General features: G+C 34.1%; 1 protein-coding gene across 2 annotated transcripts in view; it reads left to right on the forward strand.

Moving 5' to 3' along the window:
• LOC149425260 (uncharacterized) overlaps positions 1-20,666 on the forward strand; it is a 282,468-nt gene that overhangs the window by 161,030 nt on the left and 100,772 nt on the right. For both annotated transcript variants that reach the window (XM_089650268.1, XM_089650269.1), the window contains exon 5: positions 11,104-11,222. In XM_089650268.1, coding sequence (XP_089506394.1) covers positions 11,104-11,222 — 119 coding nt within the window. The remainder of the gene's footprint in view (positions 1-11,103; positions 11,223-20,666) is intronic.

Raw genomic sequence — 20,666 nt, forward strand, 5'->3', positions numbered from 1 at the left:
ATAAACGAGCTGAATTTGAATATTTCTAATCAATTCAATCCAAAAACACATGATTTTGCAAATTTATGCATTACTTAGCATTGCATTACTTTAAGATAAATATTGTTTTGATAATAAGAAATTAAATGAATATATACATTTTTTTTAAATAATCTTTAGATATAAAAACAGAAAAACTCATAATTTAAAATAAAAATAAATTAATTTTTGTCGCAATATAAAACATTTTTTTATCGAGAAGGCAGTCGGATATTTATAAAGCTTGCTCTTAGACGAAACATAATACGGGCAGTTCGTACCAAAGTGACCAATTACTCGGCACCAAAAATCACAACTGATATTGCTGTCATTGACATCGTTTAGTCATTAGTCACAACCGATATTATTTTACGTCCTCCTGTATTGGTCTTGATATTGGCTGCTCATAAAATATTACCGATGCTAATTAATTACGCTCGTGATATTAATTCGGTTCTTTTCACAAAGGTTATCATTAATACGGATCACAGAGCTTCACCAAATAATAATTCACACAAACGTAGTAATAATTATGTCCGCTTTAGTTGTTTTCTTTTACCTGCGAGTAACGCGTTCAGTGGTGGTTATCATTATAATGTATATTTATTATTATGATAAGTTAGGTTATATAGTACAGTGGTGGTTCGTGCAATGAGGCAAGGTAGGCTTTGCCTCGTCAAAAAATAGAGGAAAAATACACAAAAATAAATTAAAAATATTACAAAACTTCATTTTACTTATTAGCAATTCAAGAAATGTATAAGCCTTAAAGTTGTTTCAATTTTTGTATTTCACTAGAACAGGTTGTATTTATGTATATCATCAAACCAATCTCACCCTTCAGACCCACTTTTAAAAAAATTCGCAATTCTAGACATTAGACAATTATACGTTAGGACAATTCTCATACACACAAGGAAAAATGATTTAACACGCAAAACTCAACAAAATATTTGCACCCGCTATTCATCACACCAAAAATGTAAAATTCCTCCAGCAAAAACAGCCTTCGCCCAGCGACAGTTCTCTTATATAGCGCCTAAAATGTTCAACTTACTGAGTATTGATATTAAGACATCGAAAACTGATGATCTTTATGCCATTAGTGTACAGAACTGGTTATTTGCTCAGGGAAGGAAATATAAAGAATGCCTTACATCTTCAAACTGTTCTTATTTTTTCATATTTCTTGAGTAAAAATTTTATCTCTAAATTAACTTTCAACAAAAGCCTTATATTACGCTGATGTGATTATTCTTATTTTTATTTCTATTATCCCTAACAGTGTCTATTATTTTTATTTGTTTCCTACCTTATTTTTATTTGTATCTTTATTTTTACAAGATTCAATCTACCTAATATTATATATTCAGAATTGGTTATTTATGAAGGGAAGGGACTATTTTAAAAAATGCCTGACATCATTAAATTAAGTTCATTTGCTTTATTATTCTTTTTTTATTTAAATATTGTTTAAAATTTATTTTTAAAATAATTAAATAATTTATCTTTATTTTCATCTCTTTCTTATTTTCAGTTAAAGTATTACCTATTTTACAAATACATTACATTTCACAAAATAATATATTAACAAATGAATCATGTATTGCATTAATATAATTATACACAAATTTCGACCACCATAATACGGACATGTGTCTAGTGTGGTAGTCGAAAAGCATTTAAAAAACTGTATTCAAATATATTTTATGAATAAAGAAAAAAAAATGTAACACGTCCGGCCACACGTGGCCCAGCTATTACACAACGCAGTTCAATAATACGCTAGTGAAACCTATGACAGACCACGCTATAAACGCGCTATATTTTCGTGGCTTGGCCTATTTCAGCATATCGACTGCCATGCATTTCCATTGGTAGTGTATGGCGAGCGATGTGCTAAAATAGACCAAGCGATGATGCTTATAGCGTAATGTGTCGCCTACCTGAGGCACAGATAGAGCCCGCCTCTGGGAGCCGCTGATTTCATGTAGACGGTGGGGGGTGTGGAAGTCATATGGAACGGTATCTGACATGGACGCGCGTTGTTTAGTTTGAGGCGCGCCTCGAACAACGAACACTTCTGAAGTAGAACCGATCATTTACTATTATGTATGCGCCAGTACCTACGGAGTAAAGTTATTTTGATTAATTGGTGTGTCGAATTTACATTTCTATATATCTATTCTGATTCCATCTTATCTATCTGTGTTTCTAGTAATAAGCTTGATCATGTCGACAAATTATTATTATTATGATTTAGATATTTAGAGTAAGGTGTGGGTAGACGTAGACATAAATGTACCTACATAATACTTTTCGGAAATGTTTGTGTCTCCCCAATATGTCATTTCACAAACTGCCACTGATGTAATAATATGTTTGCACGTGTTGAAAGAATACAGTTCACAGAACTGGGACAAAAAATCAGCATAAATAATTGCATATAGTGGAGACTGGTAAGAACCACGGGTTACCACACTTACCGTCAACATAATGCATCAACTTCAACGTAAATTACTCACAACAAATAAAATTACGAGTGTTCGCTCTCAGAGGTTTTTAAATGGTGCTGTGACCATAGCAGACTGTTAGGTTAAAGAGCTTGGGTGGGGTTATGTTAGTTTAACTTGGGTGTAATTAGGCCAAATATAATTTTTTATTACGAATAGTTTACGATTAAGGTAAATTGGCGAGAAGCAATACTTTTTCCTAGTATAAGTGTATAGTATAATAAAAATAAGAATTTATTCCAGATTTTATGCAGGGGTAGTGCAATGCAATTAGTGTAGCAATGTAAAAAAATTCTTCAAAAACAAAAGTTGTATCCGTAACGACGCGCGTCGGTCGGTGAACAGACCAAGTTGCCCCTATTTGTCTCTGCTCCTTCATTTAAACCATTCTTTGAGCCCTTATTTAACCCGCCTCAAAGCCTAACATAAAAATAAAAATAAACACGATAAACTTTCTCTTGGACTAAAGTAACGTGTCCAGTACATGTTTGCTATTCTTCACGAGGATTCAGCTCTCCGTAGTTCAACTTTATTATCTTGGTCCTTCTTAAGAGGATTTGTGATTTTTAAAAATAGTCATACATTATTTTTGCTATTTGTTTTTGGGGTATTATGCCGTGTTGCGCTAACTCCTTCTTTAGCCTATATGTCATCTTGGCATAATACCCCAAAAACAAATAGCAAAAATACTTTTGGCCGTGAAAATCTTAAATCATATTTGAGTCATACATTATGTATATTTCTTGTTATTTGCCCGACTTTCTTTTTGTGTGGTACATAACGGAATTATGAATGAGATTTTTTAATACATCAATTTTTTTGTTTTTTTTTCTTAAATGAATGCAAATCTATGTAGTGGAAAATAACCTACTTCCTGACATTCGATGGAGCTGAAACTCAGCAGATAGTTTCGTTTTCAATGAAAATGAATTCTGCAAACTTTTGATAGCAATCACGCATACACTTATACGAGTTTCTCTGAAATTGAATGACATTACAACTACCCAATCGGTATTAGACTCAGTTTTTAGCGCGGTTGACTTCAGTACCTGAGCCGGAAGGTACAATCCTCGGTCATAACAAAATGTATTAAAAAAAATTCTGTTTATAACATTGAAGTTTGAAAAACAGGAGTCGGCGGGTATTTTGGCATATCAGAGAAGTTGCATTGTAAAAACTTGCAACAAAATCATTTACGAATCTCAATGTTGCTTGACATATTGAATAGCCAGGTACTTTGAAAAGTCCTCTTCCTAATCTCTTTCCCTTCCCCTTCCCTTCAGCTTCACAAAATACCGAATTTAATCGAAAATACCATAATCTCATAGATTCCGGACAGTTGAAACTGTTGAAACAAACTGTCCTTTCTTTCAAGTAAAGTCAAAGAAAATGTAAAAAATTATGATAATATCAAGACTGGTGTAGATTTGTAGACGCGTTTTCCAAATATAACTTTACATACGTATTATTATGAAGAATATGAAGATATTATTTCCTGGTTCGAAAAGCGAAAAGATAATGAATCGGTGAGCAGGCAACCATAAATGGATTGGGCCAAACTTCTCCTCAAATACTCCCACTACAGAGCTTGGGCGACTCAAGAGGCGGGTGAAACTTTCCTAACCTAATTTAACGCCATTTCTCGGCGATAAGGCGTCGTAAACAGACCTCGGAGTACTGCTTCAGTTTAATTCGCAATTTGATTGAAAAATAAAAGAAAAACTTGCCATTTAAAGAAGAAATTGAGAAATATTTTTTTGTCTTGAGTTTTAAATTTTGTATTGAATTCTATTAGTTTTTAATCCACTTGAAAAGACAACAAAAGAACAATCTTGTCTTTTTCTAATGTTTTAATAATTACTTTCTCAGCGAAAAACAACACGATTAACGGGAATAAATCTTATTAATATGTTTTATGAAAATGATCATGCGCAGTAACATTTGCAAGGTGCAATTTTCTATTTAAAACGTATCAATATTAATACATATCAAATAAAATAAATAGTTTGATGTTATTAATTTTATATTTATAAAGGTGTCTATTTTAATAAGTTTTTTTTAGACCTTTTTATTGCCGTCGTGTCAATTTCGGTATAGACACTTCTCACAATTCCATATCTAGCTTCCATTTATTCGTACGAGTATAACTTATTTCGATAGGGATTGTTCTGAAAATATTGGTGTAGTAATTTTTTTCATAGCCGATACTATACTACACTAAAGTTCAATTTGCATTGTGTAAAATCCACAAAAAAATAGTTTTAAAAACATTAAAATATGTTATTCAACAAACTCAGTTCACTCAAGTTAATTCTCAGTTCACTCAAGACAAAAATACTTTTAGAAGCACATATATTTTTGTTTGTTTGAAATCTAAACCCGGAAGTTTTAAAATTATTTCTTCGGACCAAGTTTATACCATATCGTTGTCGTTCTGACAGATTAATGCAAGTCCCAAAACACTGTTCTGAAATAATTTAGTGGAAGTTAGTTTATCTCATCGTTTATAGTATCTTGATTATAATAGTGCTCTGCAGAAGAAATAGGTTTATGGATGGTCTGTTGTGACATTTTCTCGATTCTCTCTACTGTATACATATACAGTAGAAAGCCTAAACCCGACGAAAGTAGAAGGGAAACGTAAAAGCCTTTGAACTTTGAGTACATCGTCGCATGCTTACAATTTCCCGGAGATACAAAATATCTAATAAGCATATCGATATAATCTAACGTGAACAGAAATGCTAAACAAAGGGAAATTGTTAATCCTGTCAAAAGCACAAGCTGTTGTGATTTTCTCGTATAATAATAAAATCAAATAAAAATTTACGATGTGGTCCCTAATACTGGGTAAAAAATTCTATCAATTTCCGAAATGGCTTGTTGTCAGCGAAATATTTTACGTAATTTCGACCGGTTGGTGGCTGTGTAGACATCACGTTTGGTTCCCACCCAGGCGAAGTGTGTTCAATTCCTCGGCTGGTTAAGTTCTCCATCACAAAACAAGCAACATTTTCCGCTTACTGTGGTGGTAGTAGGAGATTTTCAAATATTGTCAGGTGATTCGTAACACGGAAATGTTTGTCCATCTTAAAAAAAACAATAATATATAAATCAACCAGGTACGGGCTGCAGTATCGAGCGTTATTTGAATAAGAACAAAAGTATAATTGAATTATAATTGTATTAGTAAAATCACAAACCAATGCATTTATTTTAAAACATTAGGAATTTATCATAAGAGTTCTCATACTGGTTAAAAATTGAAGAATCTATTTAGTATAGTTTGCTGCAGTATTGGTCTTAGCATCGCGATTGGTTTAGCAATGCGATAAAATTGGCCAAAGTGAAGACTTAGGAAGGACATGGCGCAAATAGACCTAAAGTCATTCACAATTCACCTTTGAAAAAAGTAGACTTATCGTTCTGTGGCACAACGGCGCGTGCTGCGACGGTATGCAAAATTTTCTTTGTCACGTATTTATTGCTCCAAGTTTTAGCGCCATCTGTCTCTAATGCTCATGAAGAGTTTAAAGCTGTATTTGTTCTTGTCAGTTCGTGACAAACTTCAAAACTTCCTAAGTTTTCTGAACTCAAAAAACAGTCATTGTTTCGAGTTTGACGTTTAACTACTCATACGTTTTCAGTATTGTATGTACGAGGTACACAAGTGTGTGTACGAGGTATACGAGTGTATGTACGAAGTATACAAATGTATAAGGCGAGATCATAAGTTTTATTCAGTAATTCATAACCATATATTAATTACAATAGGAATTGCTTGAATGTCAATGATATCTACTGCCTTGAATAAAATACTGAAAAATAATAATACGGTTTGTGTGAATAGAAGTGTACAAGCAAATTGCACTATTGAATTGTATTTGCAGCATCTATAAATATGGGATCGGATGACATCGAATGGAGCATGATAAAGTGCAGGGTTACTCGGAATAAATTTTATTTCCTCGCAGTCATTCAGAACTATCATATTTCAATGCATTTACAGCGAGCTTCCGACGCTTTTCCGTTTGTCGCTAGATGCCACCGGCTGTCTCTAAAGCGCCGAGAAATCTCAGACGGATGAAGATCTTCTGCTTTCGAAAGAAGGCAATATACAATATATAAAAAACGTAGTTGCTGAAGGACTTCAAAAGGCAGCAAAAATAACTAAAAAATGGCTAAAGATTTCAACCGGAATGTGAATTGATTTCAAAGAAAATAGCGAACTTTTCAAATAATAGCGAGGGAAAACTCTTTGTGGGTCTCAGTCAACAGAATAAATAGTTCTCCTTCGCAGATGAAACCAATATTGGTGGGAAAAAAGATTTCCGTCCGTAGGACATAACTCGAGATTTGAGCTGACTCAATAGATTTGAAATCAAATAAATCGTGACCTGAGGAGAATTTATAGTCACTTTGAGATGCTTGGCTTGACCCCAAGTTCACCAAATTATATTTTGCACTAAATTTGGTTGGCATATTTTTTTTATGAAACTCGTTTGTTATTTTTGTGAGTTTAAATTCACAGCATCCCGGAGAGAAAATGGTGATCGTCAGACAAATAACCGACGAGTTTGTCTAAAACATTTAATGTCATGGACAAACTAATTCGTTCGAAATGTAGATAGGTTCTGGGACCACCGCCCCGAGAACCATTTATTGGACAACCAACACCTCTGACATAGGTGACCCCTAGTGGTTTGCTACGTTTCGTGATTTAGCAGGGGTGTCCGGGTTCATCGGGTGAGGTGTGTTCATCGCCTCATTGCATTGCCTTACACCGTAGCTGGAGGGATAGGTTCATAGGTCCGTCACTCCTGGATACACAGATCCTAGATACCTATCCACCCTTCATATATTTTTTCCTTCTTAGAACTTCCTTTGGTTCCTATCTCGGCCGATGACAAAGGCCCTTAGGGAAATTATTTTTCTCAAAGCCTTCTGTGTGTGGATAATGAAAAAAAAAACGAACTTGCGTAAATTTTTGTGGTACAGTGTAAAACAAACTAAGATAGTATGTTTGAGCAATTAAATATTTACCCACGTAACTTGATTGAAATGACTAAAAAAATATGTTTTATGTAGATAGATAAAGTTTTTACATTTAGTTCAGCTCCTTGGCAACCTAATTCTAACCCAAAAACTTTTAAGCAATCATTTTTACTGCCAACTTTCGGCTTGCTCCAACTGAAATGAAAGTTTGCAAAGGGTTTCCGGCCATTAATTGTAAATGTTTACCGCTACAACTTCTTCAAACATGTGTTTACTTAGGAACTTCTGTCCAATATAATTTGTTATGGGGGCAATAATAACATGACCTTATACATTGATATAAAGTACACAAGATTGATGTTTTCCACATGTGCTTACTTGTAATCCTCCGTCCCATTAGTTCAGTACGATCGGTAACAATTTTGTATGTTTACACTAACCGTGCAGATAATTTGTACAGTTGCCGTTGCCGACAACAACAAAATAAATAACTTATAATTTGAAATCATTCAAATAAAAGTCGACATCACACCTGTTCTCAATGTTATGGAACTATGAACGTTTCATAATAACGATAATAATTATCAAACATACTAATTTCGGTTGTCGGTGTGTGAGTGCGTGATTTGAAATTGTATTCCTGCGTAGTGCGTAAAATTATTCAAGTTCAATGAACTTTTAACTTTCAATTAATTAATTATTTTATTAGTTATTCATTATTTATTTGAAACGTGTATTTCTTTTGTTTAAATGTAAGTAGTAAGTTTACTAATATTCGAAAGGAGAATTTCTTTTTTGCAAGGATTTCTCTTTTTTTTTGTAAATATTTTCAGCTTCACAAATCCTACTACGATTTTAATGGGTTTGCGCTAGGATCTGTTATAAAACGGTACTGTGAAATATCTTTGAAAAACTTTGTCATAGAACTAACTTAATAATGTAAAAAAATATTAATGGTTTTACCCACCAACTGAAAAAATATTGATAATAATGGATTTGTAATACCGGTATAATACAAATCTACTTTACAGGCTGTTACACTTGACTTGTACTTGTACTTGTTGTACTTGACTTACTTTAACTTTGATTCCTGACATTATTTTGTGTAAAAAATGGAAATTAAATTTTGCTCTCTCTTTGGACCTATTTTATTTTTTTTAAATTCTTCCTAATACGTCGTCATTGATAACTCAGCCAAGTAACCACCCAACCCCTCACATTGACCCTAGCTGTCCAATTTCTAGTGATTTTCTATGTTTTTTGAAAGATAAAAAACCTAAATGTCATCGGACATGACCAAAATTTTATTTACAGTTTTTACTCCAAATAATGTCAAGAATCACTTTAAATCAAGTACGTCCTTTAACACCCTGTTTATCATGATATAGGCGTCAAAATACGTCGTTCCGACTTTGGTATAAATCACAATTACCTGTGAATTCTTACGGGATCAACAAATTGTTGATCAATTACTGTTGCTTGTCTTTATTACTGTTAATGGAAAACTGTTCTTCTAATGACAAAGCTATCAGTTAAAAAGTCTCTTTCGAGTCATTAATCAGTCTATCAGTATTAATCAGTAATGTAGATATTAATCAGTCTCGCGGTAACTTCTGTACAAATAATCATCACAAGAGTCGTCGAAACCGATTAAGGTTCGTATCATTAATAGAACACCTAAAAAAATAGTTGAGGGAAAACTTTTGGTTTAAATTTCTGCAGAAAATTGATAGTAGTTATGATTTTTCACGGAAAAACTATATAGGTTAAGTTGTGGTTGGTTGAATAAGTTTACAGTAGTTTATGGCCGAATAAGGCACACTTTACTACGTAAACTTTATTTTAGGCCCGAGGGTAGTTACATTATTTCACAACTTACGAAGGCAATATTACCACATATTTTTGGGATTCAGATCAGCCACAAATCGATCGGTTTAGGTGGAGTTTGTTTTAGATCAAAAGTTTTAGGATTTAAAAATATATTAAATCTTTTCCACACTTTTTGTTTTAGTGCTTTGTGAGCTTACGTAGCCTTTCTTTGGAAAACAAATACAAATTTAAAATACTAATTTCGGCTGTGACTCTGTTTGTAACATCAATTGAATAATTTAAGTTACACCTTAAAAATTGGAAATGTTTGTTTGGAGAATTCAGACAAGCGATAAAGAACCTGATAAAATATTTTTAATGGAAAATGTAAAAAATTGGAACTGATTATTTGTCGAGAATTCAGTCCATCCCCATTGATGTATTATTTATATTTAGATGAGAAACAAAGCGAAAAAATTGACCAATTTATCCGGTTTGACCTCCAATGCTCTAACGCCAAACGACCGGAAACTAACGAATCCGTTCCCCGTACACTGCTACCCGCGTGCTATTAGTACGTTATAGCCCCTTTGTGACTGCGTGATTTTTCACGGGTCTGACACCAATGTGAAAAACAATAAAAAACTATAAAACACACGAACAATAATTAAACATGGTAATCTAATGATCTTATTTCCTATTATTATTATTTATTGGGGTAAATGGATATCGAAAAGGATTTAAGTGTTTTATTTATCATTATCACTCATCCCATGTCCGTGTATCAAGCCTTTATTAGTAAAAATGTTTATTTTTAAGTTCGACTAGAAATTCGTAGGTCGCGCAAGTGCGCAAGTAAATTTTAGTTAATGAATTTTTGCTATTTCAGAATTTATTCATTTCAAATAATATACAGTATACTTTAGGCACGTTCCAGAGTGGAATATACTCTCAGTATCGCCCTGATGTAAGACCGCCTGAAATGGCTTTAGCCGTGTTTGGTAATCAGATCTGAAAAGCCAGATCCCGCACTTTTTCTTCTTTCCTCACTACCTTCAGCGGCACGACATACTCCAATTAGAGATGCCTTAATCTCACTGGCTCCAGATGGTTGGGAGCACTTGTAACTATTGTGGAATATTCATATTCACAAAACAATTATGTTATATTCTTTTTAGCCGTCTCATTGAGAACCGTACACTGTTCATGTTTATAAACATTATTAAGGCCTTAAAACATTGATTAAAAAAAATGAAAATAATTTTATCCCTGACTTATATAATCATCTGCGAAACTCTGTTGTCTGTGAATTTGTGAGAAATCATCTCAAACGCTCGGCGACGGTTTTTCGAACTTTGGAATGGATGTTTTCGGAGCCATTTCAGTTCAAACGACGTTTATCTCGTCTCTGAAGCAGATCGAAAGCGTAAATTGGTTTAATGTATTAGAAATAATGTTGAAACCACCGCTGTTGGATGCTGTACTTTTTATTTTTACTTTCTTGTACACACCACGAGATGTTCCGGAACCACTTTTTCAGATAAAGATTCAAGTTGCAGAAAAAAAAAGGAATATTGATTAACGATTGTAGTCTTCCGAGGCGTCTTACATCTGTCTAAGATATAATGACAGGAATTACTATTCATTTACCTATGTAGTATTTTTTACGACTACCTACAAATATTGAGATAATTGGTGTTTTCATATTATCATGAAAACAATAATTGATGTGTTTAGAAGTGATTTTAATTCCGTCTTTTAATTGCAGTGGTGTCTGAAAACTGGGGCCCGCAGTGTGTACGGTTGAAGGTGACGGTGAAGTCGGACAACTGCGGGGACAATCAAGATTGCTCCGAGAAGGGTGTTTGCTACTCTAACATCTCCATGGTGAGTACAACATATTATATACAGCTACTCAGGGCTGTCCCTACTCGGGCGCAATTGGAGTAGTCCGCTTCGAGCGCTTAATTACCAAGGCGCTAACAATACCTCACTTAACACATAGCCCTTGAAGTTATTTTTCATGAAAACCGCGCAAAGGGCCGATTGGCCCGGGGCCGGCGCTGCAGCTACTAAAATATCTCTATGGTACGTAAAACATCTTGTTAACAGCTGCTCCAACATCTCCATGGTGTTTTATTTTATATTATAAAAAAAACGTAATAAATTTGGTACAATGTTTATGGTGAAATCGATATAATTATGAAAAAAAGAATTTCTGATGTTTAAAATCAAACGCTTCGTTTCATAACACTCGTGCGAATCTTGTGAATAATATGCACTTATAGCGATGAAGAATTCAAGAGTTGACGAAGACTGAATACTGCAAAAATGAGAATCATGTGTGTAGTAAAAGCATGTATTATCGCGTGAGAAATGTGAAGATAAAGTAATAAGTAAAATTAAGAAAGGGACGCTTAGATGGTTTGGGAATGCCGAGCGAATAAACGAAAAAAGGAGCGTGAAGAGAATATATGTCGTGAATGTGAACCATAGAAGAAGTCGGGGATGCCCAAGGAAGACATGGCATGATCAAGTGAACCAGATATTTTAGTCGGACCTGTCAAGAGTCAGAATTACAGAATTACAAAAGTATTTTTTTTTTTTTTTTATAGTGAATACCTCACAAGAGTCCCAACTGCTCCTGTCTGGAGCCAGTGAGACTATGGCATCCCCAATTGGGGGATGTTGTGAGGCTGAAGGTAAGTGGGGAAGGGAAAGAGGAAGGTGTGGAAGTACCTGGCTATTCAGATCTAGTCACTAAACACGGCTAAAGCCATTTGGAGCAACGTTTCAATTCTGAATGGTGGTCTTACACCAGGGCGATACTGGTAGTATCTTCCACTCTGGAACGTGCCGCAAATATACTATATATTATTTTAATTAATTAATTGTGAAATAACACAAATTAATCAAATAAAATTTATTTGCGCACGCTGGGTTCGAACCCGCGACCTTCGGAATGGCAGTCCAATGCGTTACCACTGGACTATGCCATAAAATGACGTATGAATGTGAATGAGGCAAGGAGTGTGTGCCGAGACCGAGTTGTTTTGCTGTCCATCTTCGCTGCCACCCCCTGCGGGGAGAGAGTGATGATTATTTAGTTAATTAAGAATTCATGCCAGGAAACCTAATGGCATTGCAAATAATTAATTAATATTCTAATTACTAATTTAATGCGGCGGTGTACTCACTGACGTTAATGTTGCTAGGTGTAATATTTTATGGCTTGTGTACTTCGTGAGTGGTCACTAAGTGCCTGGGTAACTTCTCGCTCTTCTACGACATATTAATATGGGCTTCGTAGAAGACGTTTCACTTCTTCACAAACTCATGGCACAATAATAAATTCTATTCACGTAATCATTTTAAGAAGAAAATATGACATTAATAAATTCAAATGAAACATGAAACAGAAGGAGACAACACAAAAATGTGGGAATTAGTTTGAGGATAGTATTAGATTTCTACAAACATGACGGATATTAATGAAGTCTCAATAGCTTAGTGATTAAAAGCGTTGAAAGAAAGAAAATCAACTGTCAATCTAATTATACGATATTGGCTGTCATGATATTCGCATAGGAAAAAATACGTAATTTTCTGTTTATTTTTTTATTTATTTTTTCACTCTGGATTTTTTTGTTTGTTTGACTGTATATCATGAATGCCTTTTAATCCATCATAATACTCGAGTGCGTCCGGCCCGTGGGGCATTCATAATACGGCTGACCATTATTTTTGATCACGTAGAAAAACCTACATGTAACCGCTTTTTTCCAAGAACGGTACGTAATGAGACGAAGGATTTGCATTGGTTTAGGTATAATTATCTAGTACCCACGTATTGTGCCGAGAGTTATTTTACCGCTTTATTTATTAAAAAACGTAACTTATGTAATTTTATATTTTGTAAAAATGTGACCCGAATTCTTATCCTGTGATGATTTTCATAACTTTTACTTTGCTGTGGGTTACCTGGGAACCCAGGTAGCAACTGTCCTCCATAATAATTATAATAATATTTGGGTAATTTGTATAGCGCCGTTTTTGTGCATACTCACCTCAAGGGCGCTTTAAAAATATATAATACATTTCAACAACGATCTTTTTTATTACTAAATATATATACAGTACCACCCTAACCTGGTAGGTCACATGAGATAAACACTGTTTATTTTAGATTTAAATTATTCGAGACATTTAGATACGGTTTGCACGCACAGGAAATAATTGGAAAATTGGACATTATTGGACTTTCCGGTTTTTATTATATATATTTATGTTCTGGACATAGGACATTGTAGCGGACATTGTGGCTCAAAGGGACTCAAATGAAAAAAAAAAACATTTTTTATACAAAAAAAAATCATTCTTTTATACTAAAATAACAAATATGTCTACTTAGTTACATTACTAAGAGAGATTTAAAAATAATTATTTTTCACGTATAGAGTATGATTATTATTTCAAGTGAAATGTCTCTGTAATTGTTATTTCGTGTTATGAACAAATGTGTGTTGCATCTCACGTACGTATTTGCCTTGCAGTTCAGACTTTTGCATCCCCCTACCTCCTTTACGTCATCAAAAAAGTTAAATGATCAAGCCTGTCAAATCGCACGGGTTCAACAGGAAGAAGTTCATTTTTCCGCTTAGGCATTCGCGATGACATATCTGTTTTCAGCAATCCAGTATTCGTGCTTATATCATTTTCAGCAAAATCGTCATTAAAAATATTTCGCCCGGCTTGGCCATGTGTGTCCGTATATTCTTGTGGCAATTCATCTAAAAAAACATTATGCTTTTGATCAAAAAATATTTGTATTCAATGTACACAAGCTGACAATGATTTTAAAAAATACTGCGTAACTCAAAATAATGCAAAACTTAATAATAATAAACACTATAATCACGGCGCATTGGAACTCTTTTTCAGACATATTCTATAAAAGGTAAGTCTACAGTAAGCTACAAGTTTTCGCGGGTGGTTATCGAGATTTATAGTTCAGTAAAGAGGACAATAGGCCTGTGAATCGCTCCATTTGACCCCTACCTATTGAAATCGCATTACATTTGCTGACTTCTCCACAAAGTTTCTCCAGTCTGAAGGGGTTGAATGATGGACAAGAGTACGGTAATTATTTTAAAAGCACATATATTTGTTCAATCTACACTCTTTTTTATTTATTATTATGTGTACGATCACACTTCTTAAATACATTTATTTTCATTATAAATTGAAAAAAAGTTTGGTGTTTACGGTACGAAAAAAAAAATCAGTGGGCTCTATTTTAGCATACGGCACAGGTATCATATATTCTTAAACGTAGTTAAATATGTGTATTAAAAATAAATTCTTCTGCTGGCTAATTATGGCAACATTATTATACACCTCAAAACCATGATGGATGAAATCTTATTAATTTTAATTTACTCTCATCCTTACAAACTAAAATAAATCTATAAGGTTAAAATGAAATACTTCAAATAACCAACTTAAAACAATTTGATTTCTCACCGAAAAACGATAAATAATCCGCGGTCTCACAAAGAAAATAATATTATTACTTCCACCCTTTCCGAGTATCCTCCCCTCGAGCCAGTAGAGACTGGGGGTGGGCGTGCGGGGAGGTAGTCGAGGTTGTACGGAGGCTTACGATCCGGAGTGCTTACCTGCTTTTGTCTCCGCTAATTGCTCGTGACGCCCCTGTCCACGGAAATAGCCGATCACAGCCGAGCGCGCCCGAACTGCGAACCGATTAAGGAGCATTGTTTTTCCGCTCCTGTTTTTCGAAGGGCATCGATTAATTCTATTTATATCTATGTGTTGAGTCGGGCGAGAGCATCTCTGAACAAATCTAATCGAAAATTGGTTTTGAAGCGTCCCGGAAATGAGAAAATTTGAATTTAGAGGAATTTATAAAAGGCGGAAAAATGACGCCGAATTTATTCAAGACGGAAAAATGATGCCTGAGTTTTTTCACAGAGTGAAATGACTAAACGATTACGTAGCTTCTTGAACATTATCATTTATTTTCCTCTTTTCTTCTTTTTACGAACTACTAACGTAGACTTTCCATCAGCTCATTGCCATGTATTGTCACGTCATTCGTCAAGCGGGAATCGTGTTTCATTTATTGATAGTCATACAGTTGTTCATTTTTTTTTGTTCAATTGACTAAGTTACTAGATCTGTTCCAGGGAGAATAAAAGATTGTAAACGTGATAATATTATTTCATAAGAGTAGCTTCTCTCGTAAATATGAGCAGAAGTTACCTCCATTATCGCGGGGTGAGGTTTGTCTAGGTCATGGCAGCGTATACGTTTGCCCACCTACTGCGTGGTGAGCTTGATCGGGAGTCTGGTTGAGGGAGACTTTTTGACCTCTGCAGTCACTCTCTCTTGACCCATCGCTTTCCACCTTAGTGGGTGGGATTTGATTCATACGTCCGTCACTCCTGGACACATTGAATCCAGATTTCTTTTTTTTTTTTTTTTACTTTATTTATTTTCATTTCTTTACACATATTATACATATTAATAGATAGTATAAAATAACATAATATATAATACCAAATAGTTTACAAAAGAAATGAAAACCCACTAAGGCACTGACTGCCTGAGTGTGGGTAATATAAAACGATTACTATATTTCAAGTACCTAAAGTATAATATACATTAGTAGAAAAAGTTTTTTTTTGTTTATAGTTATTATAAAAAGTAAAGAGAAAAACATTATGTACAATAATTTATAAAGTTTAAGCAAGTGAGTTGTAGAAAGGATAAATAAATTTATAGTAAAAGCGTTTCAATATCTGCGTCAATCAGCCATAATTTTACCTCTTTAATATATTCTATCTTTTTATTTATCATTTGAGTTTGTAGTGGTAGAAGGTTAAATGTACGAGGACCAATGAAACTGCTATGCGTCTGCATTAATTTAGTATTGGTTTGGATTCCTACCTACCAAACTATATTTAGTAAACAGACCTACATAGTCAAACTTTCTGTACCTCCAAAATATTCTCCAAAAATGTAGATGCCATAGTCATACTTTCTTAACATAAAAGATATTTACTTAAAAGAATTTTTATCAAAAAACATGTCTCTTGATTGGTGAAATTAAATGATAAATACAAAATGGCAGTATGAGCCATCTTGAGGTGTTTTTTCACGAAAACGACGCTATATAAATTAGCCAAATATTATTATTATCTGATTTTTTTTTAATCTAAGGTAAGTGCTGAAAAGAAAATGAAAAAGTAAAAACATGTTTTCGAACGCTTCTGGTAAATAGACCTACTTTCAACCGAATACCAAAATCAAATAAATTATTCTTAGTCTGGTTTATTAAATTATATCGGTCTAATCAAGAGCCCCTCCTATAAATCTGAAAGTAATCTTCTGATCTTGAGACCAAAGTTTATGAATCGGAACTGATCACAACAATAATTGTCAACTTATAAATAAGTCTTTGTCAATTACCAACAAGTTCAAACTTTTCAACAACTATATCCGACGTTTAAGAAAAACATTTTTCCTATGATCACAAACAGGGAAACTTTCCCGCAAATCTACTTAAGAAAGTAAACAATTCCAATCTGACAAACAAATCACAATGTTTTTAATGTTTCAATCATTGTCTACAGATTTACCTTACGGTAACTTGAGTTTTATTGAGAGTGGGATGATTTAAAATAAATTCCAACCATTTTATGATTTAATAAATAGTTTTATGTATAAAGAACAAATATTAAATATAATATAGGCTTGTTTTAGATAGATGTAGAATAAAGAATAATATACGTAAGTACCTTCGATATAAATTTGATTGGAAACAAATATCTCATTTATCCCAGTAACCCAGCGTTCCGTCCCGATTCTAATTCTAGATTCATAAACCCAGTTTTTTGAAAATTATGCCTTGATCAAGCAAATTAATATTTGTCGTTCAAACTTATTCTAAGCTAAAGGTGTTATTAATGATTTTGTTTCAGCGATTTTATTGTTATGTCCAAAATTTGCCAATCTAAGAAAAGTGTTTAATATCTTAACAAACTGAAAACAGATAGATATTTTATGATTTACGAATTTATTTGTTGAGTCTCACTCTCAAGAACTTAACCATAACCTGCTTTACTGTGGAGCTAGCCTCACCAATTTGTTTATGAACTCTTCCGTGAGGGAAGCCACATAGTTCTAAAATGCAGTTCATTAAATGATCGACATGTTTTTCATGCACTATAACGCACTTAACAAGGTTTTTACACTGCAAATACATTGTTAAAACAGTACTATTATAACAACCTCGACCATAATTCAGTAGTGTTGTAAAAAAATTGCGTAAATTGAATAAATAAATATGTCTTTTCGTCAGAAAAGCAAAACTTCCAAACTATGAATCTTAGAAGAACATTTTTAGCGTTGAAATAATTTGAAGAAACGCCATAATGTTTATTGCGTTTTAATCTGAGTCTCAGACGAAATTCAAAAAGTTAAACGAGTAAGTACATGAACCTTCATGTTAATTTTAAAAAAATTTTTGAAAACATTACTCCAATAGATTAAAATAATAAATCCAGAAAAATTTACCCCTTCTAAACAACGCCAATCTTTGAATATCATTAAATCGTATTTTATTAAAAAATTTACTTTTTCCACGTAAATGTGCCAAATATACTCGTATACGTGATCTCCGTAAAAAGGCAGGTAAACACAAAGCAATTATTTTTCATGGTGACAGTCCTCACATAGCGTAAAAATTAAAGGACACAGTTAAAACAAATGTTGCCATCAATTAAAACGAACAATCAGGAACAGAATCCTTTATTTTATCTCACTAGGGGTGGTATATTACGTGCCCGTGTTAATCTAAAAAAATATTTAATTAAAAAGAAAAAGTCACTTTTTTAATGTGCGACAACTTTTGCATGGCAAGGCGGGAAGACGCTTCATTCGTCCAGCCTAGTGACTTGTCGGCTCTTTCCGCCCGGCCGCCAAAACTATGTGCGGGGAGGGCCGATTACTGTATGGTGTGACGCAACGAAGCTTCATTTGGACAGTCTCATGACTCGTCGGATCCTTTCGCCCTGCTATCAAGACTCAGCGCATCATCGGCCAATTGACAATTTATTACCATCACGATCAGCATCGTCTGCTACTTGTAGATACTATTACTGAAATAACAGAAGATATAACTTAACTGCCGTGTATAAAATCCGGTGACCTGAGGCTCACTTCATTCCCTAGGGTCTTTGGGAGTATCTCCCCCCCCCTCCCCCCATTTACATTTCTTCGAGGGTACTCTCGGAAAACTGGCTAAGGGATGCGGGTGCTTGGGATCGTTGTGGCCAGGCCGCTTGCCACGCTCATTCTTGCCGGGACCGCCCCGTGATAGTGGGGTAAACTGCCCTCGATACGCGGCTTGTATATTTTTATGTTTCAATCATACTTCCTCTTATAAAATTTGTGCTCCTTATTTATTATTTAATTTTAGATGCCAAACCACCAGGCGAACACATTTCATATGTGTTCTTATTTTGTGTTACTATTAATGTAAGTATGCATACATTCTTTCGTACTAACAATCATGCATGCAGGGACATTGGAGGGTCTAGATTCGTTTTAAAATAAATGTAGCTTCTTTTTACAAAAAAAAATTAGAGTCCTGACGTGTGCGGCTAAGGAGGTTAAACAATCAGTTTCCTCACACAGCCGTCGGGAAAGGGTGGGTCCCCTCCAATGCCGTGTATAAAAATAAAAAGACTCGCTGACGTACATTTTGATTCCTTCAATAAAAATCAATTTCGATGTTTCACATCTGCCAGGCGTCATCTCCGGCTACGCTATACTTTTTTCTTATTTTATTTTTTTTATTTTCTGTGATCACCGACTTATCAGTTTTATTGTTTAATTTTTCAATGTTAGAATGTCAGAATGTCGGCTGAAACGGCTAATTTGAACGTGAAAATAATAATAAATACTATGAATTTAAGTGCCATATGACGTTACATATTTATACAAGTTTTCAATCTTCATATGTGATGACTTCCCGAGTGCTTCTTATGACGTCAGAACTCATCCTGAGCTATTATATAAATTTCTTGCTTACATCTTTCTAGATTAACGAAACTAAGTATATCATTAATTACACATACCAAAATAATCAGAATTGATGTTCATTGTTCTAATTGAGCATATTAAATTTTTGTAATTTTCTTTTAAGTACGTAACTACAGAAAAAAAAAAATTGGTCTGCTCTCCACTATTGTGAAATTTACTCAAAACTTCAAAAACAATGATGAAATAATGCATAAAGTCAGCCCACTTGATCAGCAATAATTAATAGCGCTGTACCTGAAACAGACACTTGAACAAAAGTCACCCCACTAGCCACACTGCCGAATGAAAGTCACCCTAAGCTACCGCAGTCGGTATAGTCACCCCGCGCCGGCAAAGTCACTCCAGTGCCAGTGCCGGAGCTGTCTGCGGTGAATTCGGATCAATGCTAGCAATATAATTAGTGCAGACTACGGAGCTTTGTATGGCCCTCCTGGATATGGCGTGCCAAATGGAAAACTTGCTCCGCAGCAATTTGGAAAGACGCCGCACTTGTGAACGCTTTGCATTTCGCCGTTGTTATAATTAATTGTAATTTACTTGGGGTTGTTCTAAAATTCACGAAGACGGCAAAAAATAAAAATACTTAATTATTTCAATTTCAAAAATTGAAACCCAACAATTAAAATATCACGTGTGGGGTGTACACAGAGTCAATATATCCATAAGTCATGTCCACCTTACTTACACATTAATATAGGGATAATTTGTATAGCGCTGTTTTGGTGAAAAATCTCCTTTAGGTCAGAATGATAAAATGTGGTCTTCACTATCGATAACTCAATATATCTAAAACCACTTAAAGAACTCAAACGATTTCTCTTTTAAAGATTATGTCTCAGGATGATGCCAAAAATAGTAAATTCCACCCATTAAATATTTCAAAATTTTATGTTTTAAGTTAACATATTATTTTGTGTTGGATTTTAAATTTAAAAAAAAAGTAAATAAGAGTATCGCTATGATTTAAGATTTTCACGGCCGAAAGTATTTTTGCTATTTGTTTTTGGGGTGTTATGCCGTGTTGTGTCTGACACATCTGCCCTTATGATGGACACTGCAATGCTGTCCGAAACGTTGGCTAAAGAAGGAGTTAGCGCAACACGGCATAGCACCCCAAAAACAAATTGAAAAAAAAAAAAAGAGTATCGCTTTACAACTTCTGAGATTACCATTAATAATATTATAATATCAATTCATATAACT

Source organism: Hesperophylax consimilis, chromosome 3, assembly GCF_061612785.1.
Source record: "Hesperophylax consimilis isolate HC1 chromosome 3, BYU_Hcon_1.0, whole genome shotgun sequence".
Taxonomy (NCBI): Eukaryota; Metazoa; Arthropoda; class Insecta; order Trichoptera; family Limnephilidae; genus Hesperophylax; species Hesperophylax consimilis.